The sequence below is a fragment of the Neopsephotus bourkii genome, unplaced genomic scaffold (assembly GCF_033783945.1).
Source record: "Neopsephotus bourkii isolate Nb327-2 ecotype Australia unplaced genomic scaffold, CSIRO-AGI_Nbou_v1 NB_908, whole genome shotgun sequence".
Taxonomy (NCBI): Eukaryota; Metazoa; Chordata; class Aves; order Psittaciformes; family Psittacidae; genus Neopsephotus; species Neopsephotus bourkii.
Genome location: NW_026901402.1, coordinates 1,232,419 through 1,248,572, shown reverse-complemented (window position 1 = coordinate 1,248,572; position 16,154 = coordinate 1,232,419). Strand labels below are relative to the sequence as shown.

General features: G+C 42.9%; 1 protein-coding gene across 3 annotated transcripts; it reads left to right on the top strand.

Moving 5' to 3' along the window:
- The first annotated feature begins 1,756 nt into the window (after positions 1-1,756).
- ALKAL2 (ALK and LTK ligand 2) lies at positions 1,757-15,977 on the top strand. Of its 3 annotated transcripts, none has more exons than XM_061357540.1 (7): positions 1,757-2,275; positions 2,812-2,880; positions 3,764-4,095; positions 6,515-6,568; positions 6,676-6,756; positions 9,058-9,124; positions 15,301-15,977. In XM_061357540.1, exons 1-6 carry the CDS (start codon positions 2,115-2,117, stop codon positions 9,120-9,122), a joined length of 762 nt encoding a protein of 253 aa, XP_061213524.1. In that variant the 5' UTR covers positions 1,757-2,114; the 3' UTR covers positions 9,123-9,124; positions 15,301-15,977. The 3 variants fall into 3 exon arrangements, with proteins under 3 accessions (XP_061213524.1, XP_061213526.1, XP_061213525.1); XM_061357542.1 differs by having other exon boundaries at positions 2,257-2,275; positions 2,812-3,002; XM_061357541.1 differs by lacking the exon at positions 1,757-2,275 and having other exon boundaries at positions 2,550-3,002.
- The last annotated feature ends 177 nt before the right edge of the window (positions 15,978-16,154 follow it).

Here is a 16,154-nt window from a genome sequence, read left to right as displayed (position 1 = left end):
GCACTGGCATGAAATTTTCTATGACGTTAATTTGTCCTCAGTGCTTCTTGGGCTTGTGCCAGCTATCCCATTCCCAGACTCACAGTGGAGTTACCTCGTAAGAGGGATTAATGCAGTTTCTGATAATGCTCACTGTCGCCTCAAAAGGAAGGAAGCTACATAAGCCGTATTATTCACAAATCACAGGTCTTTCCATGCACATTTCCATGTGCCAAACATGACAGGCATGTCTAGGTACACCTAACTTACTTGGAAAGAAGCAGACTAATGATCTTAAGTCAAACTGGTGTGTATTCAAAACACAGGCTGTTCCTTCCTTATGGGGTGGTGACCAAAAATGACACAGAGATTGTAGCTGTAAGCTAGGTGAGAACCCATCCAGGCGTTCAGTTGACTTCCCAAACACCTCTTCCAGTTCTGCAGCTGTATCTACTTTTTTTTCCAAAGAGATTACTGTGGGTGAAGGATTACTTGAAATGTAATCACAGAAACAGAACAGCAGGCTGTATATTACCTGGCTCGTTTTGCACTTTCCCTATCTCCATTCGGTGACCCTAATGTGTCAATATTTGGTATGACTAACCTGTAAATACAGCCATACCAAGCTATTTCATGCAAAGGGCCTCTCTCTCCCATTTGTTGAACTGCTCATTCAATTTACGTGTTTCTTCACAAGCCTTAAGGTGACTGGAAACAAATCATGAAGCCAAAGAGAAGGAAGGATTCTGGACTCCTGACAGAGCCTTCTTGCTCAGTCTTGCCTCTGGGTGTCTTTCTTCATCCTGTGCTGTATTTGTCCCTTTTTCTTTAGTAACTTCATTGTGACAGCATGGGCAAAGATTTTTGTGAAAACACATATACATACCATTTATACGTTATTTTTAAAGGAAAGAGAAATTGAGTAATATAGGTAAGAATAATAAAGCGGTAGTCAGAGACTACAACTGCATAAAGTAAGAGGTTGAAGGGTCTAGAGCACAATTTTTAGGAGGCTCAGCTTAGGGGATTGGGGGTTGTTTAGTCTAGAGAAGGCTCATGGGGGACCTTAGCGCTCCCTACAACTGTGTGAAAGGAGGTTGTAGTGAGGAGGGTGCTGACTCTCCTCCCAGGTAACAAGTGATAGGACAAGAGGAAATGGTCTCAAGTTGTGCCAAGACAGGTTGAGATCAGATACTGAGAAAAATTTCTTCACCGAGAAGGTGATCAGGCATTGGAACAGGCTGCCCAGGGCAGTTACCGTCCCTGGAAGTGTTCAAACACTGTGGATGCCTGCAGTGGCATGGTTTAGTGGTGGACTTGGTAGCCCTGGGGTAATGGTTGGACTTGGTGATCTTACAGGTCTTTCCCAACCTGGTTGATTCTATGGAGGCGTGTAGTGCTGTGAAGCGCTATTCGCCGTTGCCCTGCAGTCCGCCCGGCCCGCTCCCTCCCTCCGCCCGCCCTGTGCCCGCCGGGAGACGGCGGCTGCTCCGGGGAGTGGAGGGGTGGTGGCCGTTAACGGCCGCACAACGGGCCCTCGCGCGCGGGTGTAGGGCCCCTCGCGGTGGCCTCTCCCCTCAGCGCCGCCGGGCGGCGGTGCCGTGCCGAGACCGGGCACCGGCCGCTGGGGGCCGCTGTTGCCTCTGCCTGAGAAGGGGCCGGCGGCGCGCGCTACCTGTCCGCGGTGCCCGGCAGAGCCGCGGTCCCACCGCCGTTGCCTTCTGAGGGGGCGGGCTCCGGGCACCGCCCGCTCGCAGCCCGCCGGCTTGCGGGGCTTGGGAAGCGCGCCCGCGGCGCGGTCCAACTCCGTGTTTGCCCGTTTCGGCTGCCAAGGGAGAGGTTTATCCACACAGTCAAAGTAAACAGGAAAGTTCAGGCGGATCGTGTTTCAGCCCCTCCGCTTCGAGGGGCTCTGCGGGGAGGGCGGCAGGGGGTCGGGCCGCTGGTGTTCGCTGAGGGAGCTCTCGCTCTCACAGGGAACCGCTGCGTTCCCGGGGGCCTCTCACCCACCACGGCCACCACCTCCCCTTCCCTTGGGCTGTCACGGCTTCCGAGGGAGCCGGCGGCAGAGGGGCCGGCGGGGCTCTCCTGCCGCTGACGCTGCCTTTCCCTCCTCCCCACCGCACCCGGCCCCGATGGGAGCTCTTCCAGGCAGCGCAGCGCCACAAGCCCAGGAAGCCTCCTGGCCACTTGGGACCGCCCGTGCCAAGAATCGGCGAGGAGGGCGACGCGCCCGCTTCTCCCTCCCGCCCGCCCAGACCCCGCTCCAGCCACCTCTCCGCGTGCTTCCCGGCCGGTGGGAGCAGAAAATAGCCTTTCTCTTCCCCGGCAGCGCGCCCGCTCCCCAACACCTCCCCTTCCCCGCCGCGGCCAGGCGCGGAGTTCCCGGTACACAGGCGTCTTCCCCGCCAGCCCCCGCCACCGGTCCCCCTCGGGGGAACGGCGGGAGCGGGGCTGGGGACCAGCCGGACGGGGAGCCGCGCCAGGCGCATCAATATTTCAGAGGCTCCTCAACGCGGTTCTAATTAAAGGCTCGGGCGAGGCGCACTCCCCCCCCCCCCCCCCCATCTTCCCGCCGCCGCCCCCTCCCACTCCACACACACACGCTCGGGACCGTCTCTTTACGTCGGAGAGAGGCGAAGGAGTGACTGAGCCCTACCCGGGAGAGCCGAGCGAGGGGGAGGGACGGGGGGGCCAGGGAGGGAGGGAAGGGAGGGCGGGAAGGGGGGGCTTGTGCAAGCAGCGACGCTCCCGGGGTTGCCAAGTGGACTTTTATTGTTTTCCACCCACTTCCAAGTCGATACTATCTGCCGTCTCATGTCCATCCTATAGCCTATATAAGCAGCTGCGCTGGGGCTGCCGGCGATGGAGTAGTTTGTGGATACGACGGAGCGCAGGGACGTGAGGGGGGCGGGAGGGCCAGCCGCAGAAAACTTGGGACTCCGCGCTGTTCGCGAGCTGCTGCCGTCCGGGGAGCGGCTCCCGGGGGAACAAGGCCTTGGCTCCGGGGAACCGAGAGACAGGTAATGCAGCCGGGAAGGGCCAGCAGCCCTCCTTCCTCCCTGTCTCTGTGTCCACCCCTCCCGTCCAGCAGGGCAGGCGGCCCGGCGGGGCAGCGCCAGTGACAGCCCGTGGGCCGGACGCCCGCCGGAGTTAGCAGCGGCGAACAGCCGTACGGAGCGCGGGGCAGCCGGTGCATGGGGCTGGCGAGGGAGCAGCTGTTCGAAGGCGAGCGGCCCCCGGGATGAGGTCGCTCCTCCGCGGCTGGCTGCCGCTCCCTGTGGAGGTGGCCGGGACCGTCCGCGCCCCTTGAGAAAGGACAGGCGAAGGGAAGGCCGGCATTGCCGCTCCCTGCCCCGGGACGGCTGTCCTCCAGCAGTGCACCGCCCGTCCCGCCGCTCCTGCCCGCAGCCCCAGCGTGGCGCGCCGCAGGGCGGGGGACTCTCTCGGTGCATGGCTGCCGCCGCTCTCCAGCAAGAAACTTCGTGGAAAGTTGTCGCCCCTCGCCCCGCTCCTCAACTCCACTCCGAGGCGGGGCGGGACGCACCGCTACGCCGCCGCAACCGGGGAGTTGCTCCGGCAGCGCGCCGAGCAAGGAGCTCCCGCCGAGGCTGCCCGCTCTGCGGCCCTCTGCTCAGCTGCGCAGCCCGCCCTCCCGCGGGGCCGCTGCTCTGCCCGCGGCTCTCCCCGCTTCGTAAGCTGCGAAGCGACCTCCGCGCTTTCCTCCTGTAACGTTTCCGATTTCACCGCCATGAATCTCCCCACCCCCGTTTTTCTCTTCCAGTGAAAGAGGCGGCCTCCCGCGGCAGCGGATCCTTCCTTCTCGTCTGCTCCTGAACCCTTCGGGTCAGACCGCAATGAGTGGACTGAGGTCTCCTGGGCTGCTGGGGCTGGTGCTCTTAATGCTCTCAGCAGGGTACTGCAAAGAGAAAACTGACTCCTCAGATTTGAAGGACAGGCAGAGTCTCCTAAATCTGATCATGGAGATAATTCAGGAACTGAAGAGGTACCACCTGGAGAAGGACAGTGGGATGCAGTACTTCTCCAAGCACGACTATAACTTAGATAGAAGGGAAGTGGCCGACTACGGAGGATATCAGGACGAGCAGAGAGTTGGTAAGTCACAGTCTATGACTTGGGAGATCTTTTTTCCCTAGGGTGCCTTGGTGAATGAGACGTCACATTAGGTTACTAATTTTATATCAAGAATTCGCTGCTCAAAATACCTGCAGATTTCCTTTGGTACCAGAAAGAGTCACAGATGGCAATTTGGGATAGAAAAGCTCCATTCACATCTCAGAGTCTTAGTCTCTGGATAATGTGCTGAACTGAAAGTCCAACTTCCTGTGTGCTGGCTTCAAACAAAACCTATTAGTAAGTGAAAAAAATCGAAATGGTCTGAGATCAAAGAAGTAAGGGATGAAACCACTCTTTTTCCTGAAACTTTACCACTTTTTAAAATGTGCTTTGTTTAAGTGTTTCTTGGAAACAACCCTAGTAAGAATTTCCCCTGCAGGACTATAGTATGTCCTCATAGATCTCACAGCTAGAAGGCTTTCCTGCAGCTCAGCTTCATTAAAACTTTTTGCCCTTTTGTACTACGAAGAGCACCTTTGAAATACTAGGAAGGGAAACAGAATACTCCTCTGTCACAGTGCAAGCTATCACCACTTTGGGACCGTCCTCAGTCATCTTCCTTCTCGTTGGAATGGCTCTTCTGTAACCTTCAGTGGAAGCCTCAGTTTGTTTGTAAGACCTTGTTCACGGTTGTACAGAGAAGTCCAGAAACAGCCATACTGAGCCACACAGTGATGGATCGTAACCACTCAGTTTTGAGATGTGCTTCTGTGCATCTAGATGAAAGTTGATGTGGCTTCTCTTACTGCCATCTCTAACGTACCATTTGCTGTCACTCTCAAACCCCTACAGCATTACTGCTGCTCATCTTACCACTCCTACTGAAAGGAGTAGTTGCTAATAGTTAGGAATATTTGCTAGCAGATGTCTACTCACCTTTTCCCAAACTGGCTTTCATTTGTTAGTGTGCTGTTTATTTTGCCTTTATTGATCTCAGGAAGCTTCATTGTACCTCTTCTTCATTCTCATTCATATTCAAATATCTTCATGACTTGCATTTGTTGGTGGTTGTCATGAAAATGTTACTTCTCCATCAGGTTGATTAATGAATATACAAAAGAAGAATTTTGTTCAAGATCAGCAGAGTGAGAATATCTTGTTTTATAAATGTTGAAAAGTTAAGCAGGTCCAACTAAGCAGGCAACCCTGATCTGCAGGACTCTCAACCTGGAACTTGGCCATAGTTTTTGGTCACTCTGCATCAGCATATTGGTGTGAAACATCTGGTTTGTGCTAAGTTACCTATGTAAATAATAAACCTACTTGAGAGCAGATTATTTAGTAGTGGTGTTACTCCTAAGCAGTATTTTTCATTCTGTTATTATAATGGAGTTATTCCCAGCAACTCTGAAAAGGAACTACTGCTTGGAGTCTTTCATTTCAGTTTTGGCATCACTTTCCCAGTAAGCCTGTCCCATGGGAAATTTCTGAGTAAAGCATGTGTGTTTTTAATGCTCTTCACGACATAATTAGGTCAAATATGATAAGGTCAATTTTACTTACACTGACTAAAGTTAGAAATAAATGAAGAATGACTTTCGAGAAGTGTCTAACCTCACAAGTGATTCAGATATGGATGGAAATGCTCTCTGCCTTATACCTGACAAGAGGTGCCAGGGGAATGAAAAAGGCTGCTCAGGCATTTTTGGTCAAATAAATAAAGTACCGTGTAGTGTATCATACACAATCAGCACCATGCTATCAGCATACACTTGGTAATGGAAAGCAGTCAAGAGAGCTGTAAATCAGGAGGACACAAGCAAGGGTTAGAGCTAAAATGGATTTCAGTAAACCAGTTTCATTTTGCCATCTGCCGAACGCAAAATGCATGGCGGTAAACCACAAACGTAGGGAGCCAGAAGAGAGCAATTTGCTTGGGATCATTTCCTGTGAATTTTATTTACTGCTAAAGGAGGAGGGGGGAGATTCCTGTAAGTAGATCAACCAGCTTCATGACTGCAGGAGGACAGCACTTGTACAAACATACCTGTGACAAGAGTGAATATATTTGAATATACCTTTGAGTCTTCATTACTAGCAGTATATGCAAACATGAACTAAAATTTGTGGAAGAATTTAAATCTAGGTAGTCTTGATAATGTAATTCATAGAGCTAAAATCTGACAGTTATCATCATTAATGAGTGCACACCTAACAGACATAACTTCTTTCATCATCGCAGTGTATTTCACATTGCATTTTACTGTGGCTTCTTATGTAAAACATGTTTGCAATCTGGCCTACTGTATGCAAAGGACTTTTGACCTCTGTGTGTCTGTCAAGATGGAGTGGATGTTTGCTGGACAGTTTATTCCCTGTCCTCATCCTGTGCTTGGCAAGCACAGTTCCAGTGCAGCAGAGTGACTGTTCTATTTTTTTTTTTTTTTGTCTTTGACAGAAATAGTTCCCAGAGATCTGAGAATGAAAGACAAGTTCTTAAAGCATTTAACAGGTATGTTTTAGTTTTGCATTTATAACCATAATTTCATGTACATACCATAAGCTGCACTAATCTTCCTGTGAGTTCTGCTAATTCGTAACGTACTTTTTCTATTTCAGGTCCACTCTACTTTAGCCCAAAATGTAGTAAACACTTTCATCGGCTTTACCACAATACAAGGGACTGCACCATCCCAGCATGTAAGTCCCAAAGCCAGAGGCCTTCATAAAAACCCTAGAAACTAAAACTTAACAGCTCTACAAGGTACCAGTAGTGATACAATGTTACATTACATTCTGTGCAATGAAGAATTTGGAGTGCTCTAAAATGTACCAGGTATGCTTTACAGTGGTGCCAAAACAGCATCAGCATTACAGTGAGGAAAATGGAAACACAGCTTTTTCACTGCAGATACACGGCTTAGAATCACTGTAAACACAGTACTGATGTACATGACTCTGGTTCAAAAGGCGTTTACTTTTTGTAGGAACACATAACTCCTCTCGCAAACCTCTCTCAAAAACCTTTAATTTCTAGTGCTGCAAGTTCAAGGTAGGATAAGAAATCCAAGTGGGGCTATTTCCTTTTCAGTGATCATTTAAGTTGAATATGTTTTATAGACATTTTATTCTTTGGTCAGCTACCAATCTACCAGTGATGTTGCCAGTGAATCTTTGCAACCCTTAGTGCATTCGAGAAGTGTCACTTGCTAAGGCTTAGCTGATGGACACAGATAAGCAAAGGCAACTTACAAGATCTCATCAGTGCTAACAGCACAAGAGAATTAAAAAAAAATAAAATCAAACATTGACAATTATCAGTCAGTAGATGTGACTCCAGACTCATACTGAGGTGGACCTGTTGAGTAAGCAGATGCTATTTTAGTACAGCCTTTTCAGAATGGAAGCACACTTTATTTTACTTGTCTGAGGTCAACCAGTTGGGTCAGTAGCAGAGCTGGGAATAGAAACAAGCGTTAAGAGATTCCAAGTTTTAAGTATTAATAAATATTTCAGCCCAATATATTTTAAAGGCATATTTGGTAAGAATTGCAGACTTCTTCCCTATTTGTAAGGCTTCACATGAGGAGTACCTTGGAAAGATAAGGATTTACACATAACGGCTGACCAGATCACATTCAGTTTACATGGATGGAGACGGAAGTTGTTCATAACTAGTCTGCTTTGAACCATCAAATGGTCACACTACCCGTTTCTTAAGGACCACAACACAAACATCATTTGACTCAGCACTAATGAGTACTCAAAGCTAAAATCTAGTTGGTCTTACAGTCTGAATTTGCCTTTTCCTCCTGGCAGGTGACATACGCACCATCATGTCTGGAGAATAATTTATATGAACGGCAATTATAGTATACCCATGCTGTGAGTTAGGGATTGTTAACACTGCATCTCTAGGAAACATTAGCTGTAGATACTCATTAATGAAATAATGCCTAATGAAAATCAACATTAGTCACCAGACTGTATGACTAGCATCCCCTGAAAGTAATTTTTCCTAGGAAAATGAGGTAAGAAACCTGCTTGAATTCTGCATTCATATTGCATCGTACCCAGTATGATGTTACTTTTTGAAAATACTACGATTTCAGGTAATTCTGTTCATTCTGTGTAGAAATTCAAAGGCCAAAGAAATTAAAAGTGTCTGTAGTACTGGAACATGGTGGTAGCCAGTACAAAAGCATACCTTCTAAGACTTTGTACAGCATAGCAGCATTGGCACCTAAAAAGTATTTACTCTGCTATCTGTCCATAACTAAATTTCACAGTATTTGCTTTCAGTTTGCCATGTTGAAAAAAAAAACACAACATAACAAACCTATCTTAATATTTTGGTTTTACATTGTTTCTGCCCCTTATGATGATGCATCAAAAAGCAGAAGGTACCCAAAATAAGGACTACTAACAACAGGAAAAAAATAATTTTATTAGTTTTAAGATGAAGCTCCATACAGTTATGAATTAATTTGTATGATGTGGTCACCTACTCAGGCTGGAATTAACTAGGAGATGTTATTTGTCTAATTTAACAGTTTTTCCATGAAGAAAATTTATTGGAGTTGCATTACTTAATATTAAGTTGATAGACTTGCTCCCTGAGGGCTAGATTTTAAAGATGGATGCACACTACTTATTCTTCCTCTAGCACGGAAATATTGCAGTCACATGTTCACATCCCACATTTAAGCACAGACAAGGATATATAAATTTTCATAGGTACATACATTTGGAGATCCTCCAAGCACATTCATGCTATTTGTTTGTAGACAGTACATGTGCAGAAGTCAGTTGCATAGTTATATGTGCCACTGGCTTTCAGTAATGCAATTTTTACACACTGTATTTCTAAGTCTAAGGATCTGATTTCTATACTAAGGTGTTCATTTACAAGAACAACAATTTGAACAGTTACAAATTTTTATTTTTAGAGGCAAAACTGGTTACTTTAGTAATTTTATTTATGCTCTCTTTTCATGATAGACTATAAAAGATGTGCCAGGCTTCTTACTCGGTTGGCAGTAAGCCCAATGTGCATGGAAGGATAAAGGTAAGCTTTCTCATAGCAGTAATGACACTCTACTGCATAGCAAAGCACTGAAAATTTACACATACAGGAAAATTTATGGGAGTGTAATAACACTTGTCCTTTGGCTAAGGTATTCCCTTTCAGAGTACTTGAAGTAACTTGTCTCAATCTGGCAAATACCGGCAGTAAATAAAGGGTACCCCCTACTGGAAGTCTTTATAAAGAAGCCCATGTGCCTCAGCTGGGAATTACTCATAGCAGTATACAGTTATCAGAGTGAATGCGTTGTTACAGAACAAAACACAACAGCTGTAGCTTATTTTTCAAGAGTTGACTCAGTACACAATTGCAGCAGCCTTTTTATGTGTGCAGCTGTTGATTTATGGTGTGCATTTTAGGAGGAGTTAATATATACATAGATACACACATGAAAGCTTATAAATGCAGATAGGTTGCAGGTGCTTTCAAGCAATTCCATTAAAATGTATTATTAGTAGCATTGATAAACTAACTTGAAGCTACTCAGACTTTCTGGCATTTTCGTTGTGTTTACCTCTCGTATCTATGGGTTTATGTATTCCCTTTTTGCCTAGATGTACCCCTATCTACTACAAATACTTGGGGAATTTCACCATGCACCAAAACAAAACCAAAAGCCAACCAACAAAAAACAAACAAAAAACAACAAAACCACACCAAAAAAAACCCCTTTCACACTATCTGTATTTCTAGAAAACCAACATGTAAGAATACAAAAGGACTAATTTACATTCTGTCCTCAACCCTTACCTGAGACAAAAATGTGAGCTGACAAAGGGATAAATAATAACCCCTGTGGATTTGTCAGTAACAAATGCTATCAAATCAAGATACTTTGTCGCAAAATACACATCTTGTAGGGAGTCTGTGAGAAAAAGTAGTAAATGTTAAGCATCTTAGTTTATTTTTTTAAAACACTGACACTATTCAGACTGAGTAGTCTAAAACAGTAAAATTTAAAGAGCAGAATTATGAAGTCATGCAGTAGTAATCAACTGCAGAAATACATGGGATGTTGTGCATAGGCAGACACAGTTCTGTAGAAAATGTAGGGGTTGTAGTAAATCACATACTAAGTGTGACAAACCATTTCACACCTGAAAAAAGACAACATACTAGAATTCATGAATAGAATCATTGTTTATAAACCACCTGAAGTAATCAGTGTTGCTGCAATACTGCATTTAAGGACACTACACTTGAAGACCTATGGGTGCTTCTTGTGAGAGTCTAAAGAAGTGCAATACAGATGATCAAAGACCTAGAAAACTCAATTTACAAGAACAGCTAAAATGCTTTGGGATTATTTAATCTAAAAACAACATGATTGCAAGAAAACATGATGGAGCTATTCAGTTTAATAAAAAGTAGCTACAAGCCATTCTTTCTATCCAGTGTTGATAAAAATGATGTACTTTTTTTAAAATTTTCCAACAAGAGAGGATTCCAGCTAGATATAAGAAAAGACTTTTCTAGTGGCAAGGGCAGAGGTAATACATTAGATATAATTCAGCATCCTGAATTTACACTAAACTCCTCAACATTTCCTTAAGTGTTTTCTGCCCGACTCCCTAAAATAAACCTAAACTAGCCCAGCTTCAATGTGGAATGTTTCTAATGTTCAGAAACTATTACACTATTTGTCTTAATTTGAAGCCTGCAGCCATGGAGAGGAATCTTACTCAAAGAATCACAACATGGTTTGTGTTGGAAGGGACCTTTCAAGATCATACAGCTCAGCCCCCTGCGATGGGCAGGGGCACCTCCCACTCAGGTTTCTCAAGCTCTATCTAGCCTGGCCTTGAACACTTCTAGGGATGTGAATATATCATACATCATTATGTTCAGGAATGGAATTTGGAAACAACTGCATACAGTATTTGGACAAATAAAAGTTAGCAATAGGTAATTCCTAATATCTAACTGGAGAAAGGCTAGTGATTCAGCCTTTCAGTTGTAAAATCCAGAAAGGAAGGAACAAATAAGTCATTATATAATGATACTCACCTGTGAAAGATAAGTGACTAATGTTATTGTCAATACTAATAAGCAGATACATCAGACTAGGGAATTCTTTTCTCCCTTTCCTTAGAAAGTTTTAGCTGTACCTTTTACATCTTGTCATGTAAACACAAACTCATAATATGAAGGAACAGTAACTGAAGTAGTTCACAGCTCAAGCTGGGAGTCTATTTTAAAAAAAGTCCACATCATTTTGCCAAACAATGCCTTGGCTCACCTAGCAGGCATGTTTCAGCATGAATAGCAAGCCTCACTTCTGTTATTCTCCACACAGGCACAAATCATTAATACTATCAGCACTCATAAGTAACCTCCATTGGCAAAGAGGAAGGCTATTATCTACCACACGTCTTGAGAACTGCAGGTGTCTTCATAAAATTAAGCCCCATTCCTCCTCACATCTTCTCCACTGCATCAGTTCGATTTATGTGCGTAAGACATCTCCTCTCATGCAGACATATAATGCAGGCCTTATTTGTTTTTCTCATGTCATGGACTGAATTGTAGAAAAATGGGTTCTTCAGCATTTTTCCATTTGCCTTTCTCACCATGAAGCATGTAGTTATCATTAGTCCAAAATATTTTCAAGAAGTTGCAATGTTTTGAACATTGTACCACTTGTATGTAGCAAGAAGAGATTTCAAAGTCACTTCATACTTAAGATGGCTTTCTGGTATATGAAGTTTATTTGTAGTAAGGCAATAAGTAAACACTTCTGGTTTCTGCTATAAGGCTACTACTTAGTATCAGTTCTAAAGCTCAGATTAATGCTTGAATATTAGTTAACAAAAGATTTCTTATGTGATACTGCTCCACAAAGGTCTAAATTAGATTTCCTGTTTTGCTTAGTATGTGATTTTCATTTCATTGGATGCTTACACGTGGGCTGGGCTACAGATGAATTATTGCTCTCTGATACTTAAGCAAAGATGACACATTTTTCAGATACAGAAATCTGTCCATTGGTTTGGGGGGACGAAAAGCTAAAGAAAGGATGGATTTGATTTTTATTTGTACTTTAATTGTATTTTGGACTATCATAGCTTTAAAGCACTGAAGACATTGAAGCTAACTGTTAAGATCAAATAGGAAGAAGTGAAAACAGGAATTAGGTATCTGTTACTGTCACAGTACATACCTAAAGGTATGTGTGATACAATGTGCATTACGGAGCCTTCACTTTTCCTCATTTATCCTACACATATGTAACTGGGCTCCCTCTTCTCTTTAAGAGTACATGTTCACATTTTGCCTGTACCACAGCTGTAAGCAATGCAGGGACTCAGTAACAGTGAAAACACTCTGATAACTGAAATTGTCTTTGGAACTCAATCTTTGTAAACCCCTCAGGATGTATTGACCATACTAGTAATGTATGCTAAAAAAGCTGAAAATACAAGATAAACTTAGAAACTTTAAATGCCTACAGGTAAAACTGAACTACCACAATAAATATCCCATTCCTGTACACCACTTAATATAGCCATTAATTCAAACTATTCTTAAACCAAAATAATATTTCGGCTCTCATGTTTTGCTTCAGGTGTTTTGTAACAATGGAACCAACAGCCCTTAATTGCTTTCTCTCTTATACAGCTTCTAATTCAAACTAGTATCAAGTGCCCTCAAGAAATGTCAGATGCTTTCATTTCACAAAAGAAGCGAAGGTAGAATTAAGATGTAGGGTTTGCATACTATTCAGTGAAGGCAGACCCTTTTCTAGATCCATCACATATTACGTCCCATGACATGTTCTGTCACTTCTGCTTGGTGACAGGAAGCAGTGCCTACAGTAACAAATTTAAGCCTTTTATGAGAACTACTGCTTTGAACTAAAGAGGCAGACAGTGTACATGGTTACTAGTGTGGTACAGTACAACTTTTAATTTAAGTGGCAATTCTGCATTTTCCTTACTATGGGGTCTCTCTGTGGCTAGCACCAGATGTAAAATTGTGAGCTTTATCAGCTTCAATGCATGGATCTCTGCGATCTGTTGACATTAGAGCAGACTTCCAATGGATGTTCACCCAGGGAAGGAACTTTTTTCAGAGCACATGGAAGCTGAGCTATAAAATCCTGCTGGTACAGTATTTTAAAGCTTATATTAATATTTAAACCAGTAAATTCTTCTCTACTATAGATCAGCTTTATCTTACAGAGTTTAATTCTGTCATCATGAGCTGATGATAGAGGCTCCCAACAGAGACTTTAGTCAGCACTCAGGATCTTCACTAAGACTACCTGTCATTCTTCAGCTAAATTCCAGTCTAATTTTCCTAGACTGACATATATAATATCACTATGTGAAAAAAGTACAACAGATTGATCGATGCTAACAAATCCGGGGCCTTTTCAAGGGTTTCTGAAGTGCCAGGGATTTACAAAACTGCAATTTAGCTGAGAATCTAAGACCCACAACTTTTGATCCATACAAAGGCAGGTATGGATGAGATGACAAATGAGCATCCTATCTACTTCCAATTTTTCACTCTCAGTGAGCTGAAAGTTCCCATTAGTATTAGTAATGAAAAAAACCTATTAAATTCTCAGTGTTTTCCAGTTGTACCACACACTGATCAAATAAAAGCATGTTTAAATATCACCTTTAAGCATCACACCTTAACCAGGGTACAGTAGGAGCAGAAAGTAAGCTAGATGAAAAATGCAAGATGAAAAAAAAGATGAAATGAGCAGAAAATAAGCTAGATGAAAATGCAAGACAAGGAAAATTTACATCATTTTCCCCTCTAAGGAAGGATATTAAAAAAAAAGTATTTGTCCTATCTGCAAAGCCAGAAAAAAAACCCTAAACTACATTAAGCTTTTCAGTAATATTATTACATTTCTTAATAGCTTTTAAAAATGGCAAAACTAAATATGTTTAAATACTATTCTGTATGCACCAATGGATGGATTATGTCAAGTCCAACTGACTCTGCATTCAAATGATTCTGTTACAAATTATACTTCAGTAGTAGAAAATGCAGAGAAATCCAAATCAGAGAATTCCCACTGATCCTGGAAGAGATGGCTACATATAGTCAGATAGACAATATGAAAGCTTTTTCTGTGAAAAGTGACATCAGCAGAACTCTAACATTAGAGAACACCTCCGTTTTATCTCCTGCGTGGACTTTTGCGGTCCATGAAACACAAGCTTCAGCTGAAATCTCTTGGCATGCAAAAGCATGGAACCCATGCAGGTCCTGTTGACCAGTAAGACATAGTGAATTTTTTACTTTGAAATAATGGCATTAACAGGTTGTCTTAAGACCACATGACACTGTGTATACTTGCTGCAAGTCTCGAAGATGTGGTCAAACAAACTCAGAAATTACTAGAGGGAGGATGGATTTCTAGATAGGTATAAGCAGAGACAGTTACGCTACATTTTGTCAAAAGGCTTAAAGATGTGGGAGAAAAGGGTTGAAACCTGTAATTTTCTGTCAGTGATTTTGGTATCACTGTCACAAAAATGGTTTTGGTTTCATTCCAAGAAACTATTCTGGGTAAAGAGTTAACAGAACGGGCAGCAAATCCTGCAACTCCTACTCAGTTTGTGCTGCCTTACTGTTTGCACATCCCAGGGGCGCATTCAGATGATCAAATTGTAGAAAGTTCTGTTTGTTTCTTGTCTGCATGAGTCCAGGTTTCTTCACTAATGGGCCCAATTAAACATGAAATCATTTCTAGGTCCTTCCAGCCCTACCTTGACAAATTTATATTACCATCAGCTTCAAGACACCAAGACATTAAGATAGAAATTTGCAATCTGTTAATACTATCATTGAGGCTTTTTGACTTCACAGCTGCACTTTTAGAAAAGGCTAAACATAACCATAGCACATTTTCAATAGGTAGAACTGTATTTTCCAAATCTATTTACCTAAAATGAACCAGTGCAAAAAGGGACCCTTTCCAAAATTTCAGCCTTAACAAACAAAACAGTAATTTAGCACTCAGGCTGCTATGAACTAAATTAAGCTAAATCAGAACTGCACTACTGGATCTTTCCAAAGTTACTACTGAATTCTCCAGTTCTACTGATTCAGTATGATGAATACATTCTTAAAACACATGCATGCAAGTATAAAAATGATGAAAGGCAATTTTCTTCTTTCTTTTAATCCACCAGATGTTGTTACCATGAAAAGAAATACCAAGAACCAAGAGAAGTGCCTTGGAAACCAACAGGGAAACAGAACTTACTACCTTTATAATATATTCCATTGTGAACAAGAGATTTATTTTTGCAGACTGACAGACTACTTCCCATAATTCTTTTAACATGCGTTTTGTATGTCATCAACAGTTTGCAGTGACATTCTTTACAGTAGCGTAACTGCCAGTAGTACTTAATGCTCCATTCTTTACAGAACACACTTTACAACTGATGTGTAATGCTGCCAAAAATTATGTGAACACAAATATTTCACCAAGAAAATTGATGTTCTATTGCTTAATTCTACAATTTCAAGGAATGTTTGTTTGTATATCTAGAACTACTAAAGATCTGCTCCACAGTAGTTGTGGTCACTTGATATCCTTCATGCTTATGCAATTTTTTAAAAGTTTGGTTAAAACAGACTTGCATTGGGGTCACATTGTACCCTAGGAGTACAAATTGCATGACAAGCAGGAACGTGATTCCAAGCAGACGTATTTTTTGGGACAGTGGAGCATGGATTTTGTACACAAACACAAGCTGCCATTAATTTACTTTATATAATAAATGTATAAAACATTCCAGCAAACGTGCAATATGTAAATACTGTAAATAATAAGCGTAAGTAATAAAGTGTTTGGTATTAAGATGTTCTCAGTTTGCTTTCTGTTCACTGAATCCAGATAAACAAGCTATCTTCTGGTAGCTGCTATCATTTATCCACACTCAAACCTCTTTCTGTAAGAGATCCGAGTGTAGATAAGAGTTTCCCTAGAATGAGAAAGAAAGGTGTACCCACCTCAGAGGAGTCTGGTCATAGAATC

Excerpts from the sequence above, each read along its gene's own strand:
- ALKAL2 (XM_061357540.1), top strand. The coding sequence starts at position 2,115 with ATGGGAGCTCTTCCAGGCAGCGCAGCGCCACAAGCCCAGGAAGCCTCC. Across the intron at positions 2,276-2,811 it reads CTCCGCGTGCTTCCCGGCCG|CCTATATAAGCAGCTGCGCT; the intron begins GTGGGAGCAGAA and ends TCCATCCTATAG. Across the intron at positions 2,881-3,763 it reads ATACGACGGAGCGCAGGGAC|TGAAAGAGGCGGCCTCCCGC; the intron begins GTGAGGGGGGCG and ends TTTCTCTTCCAG.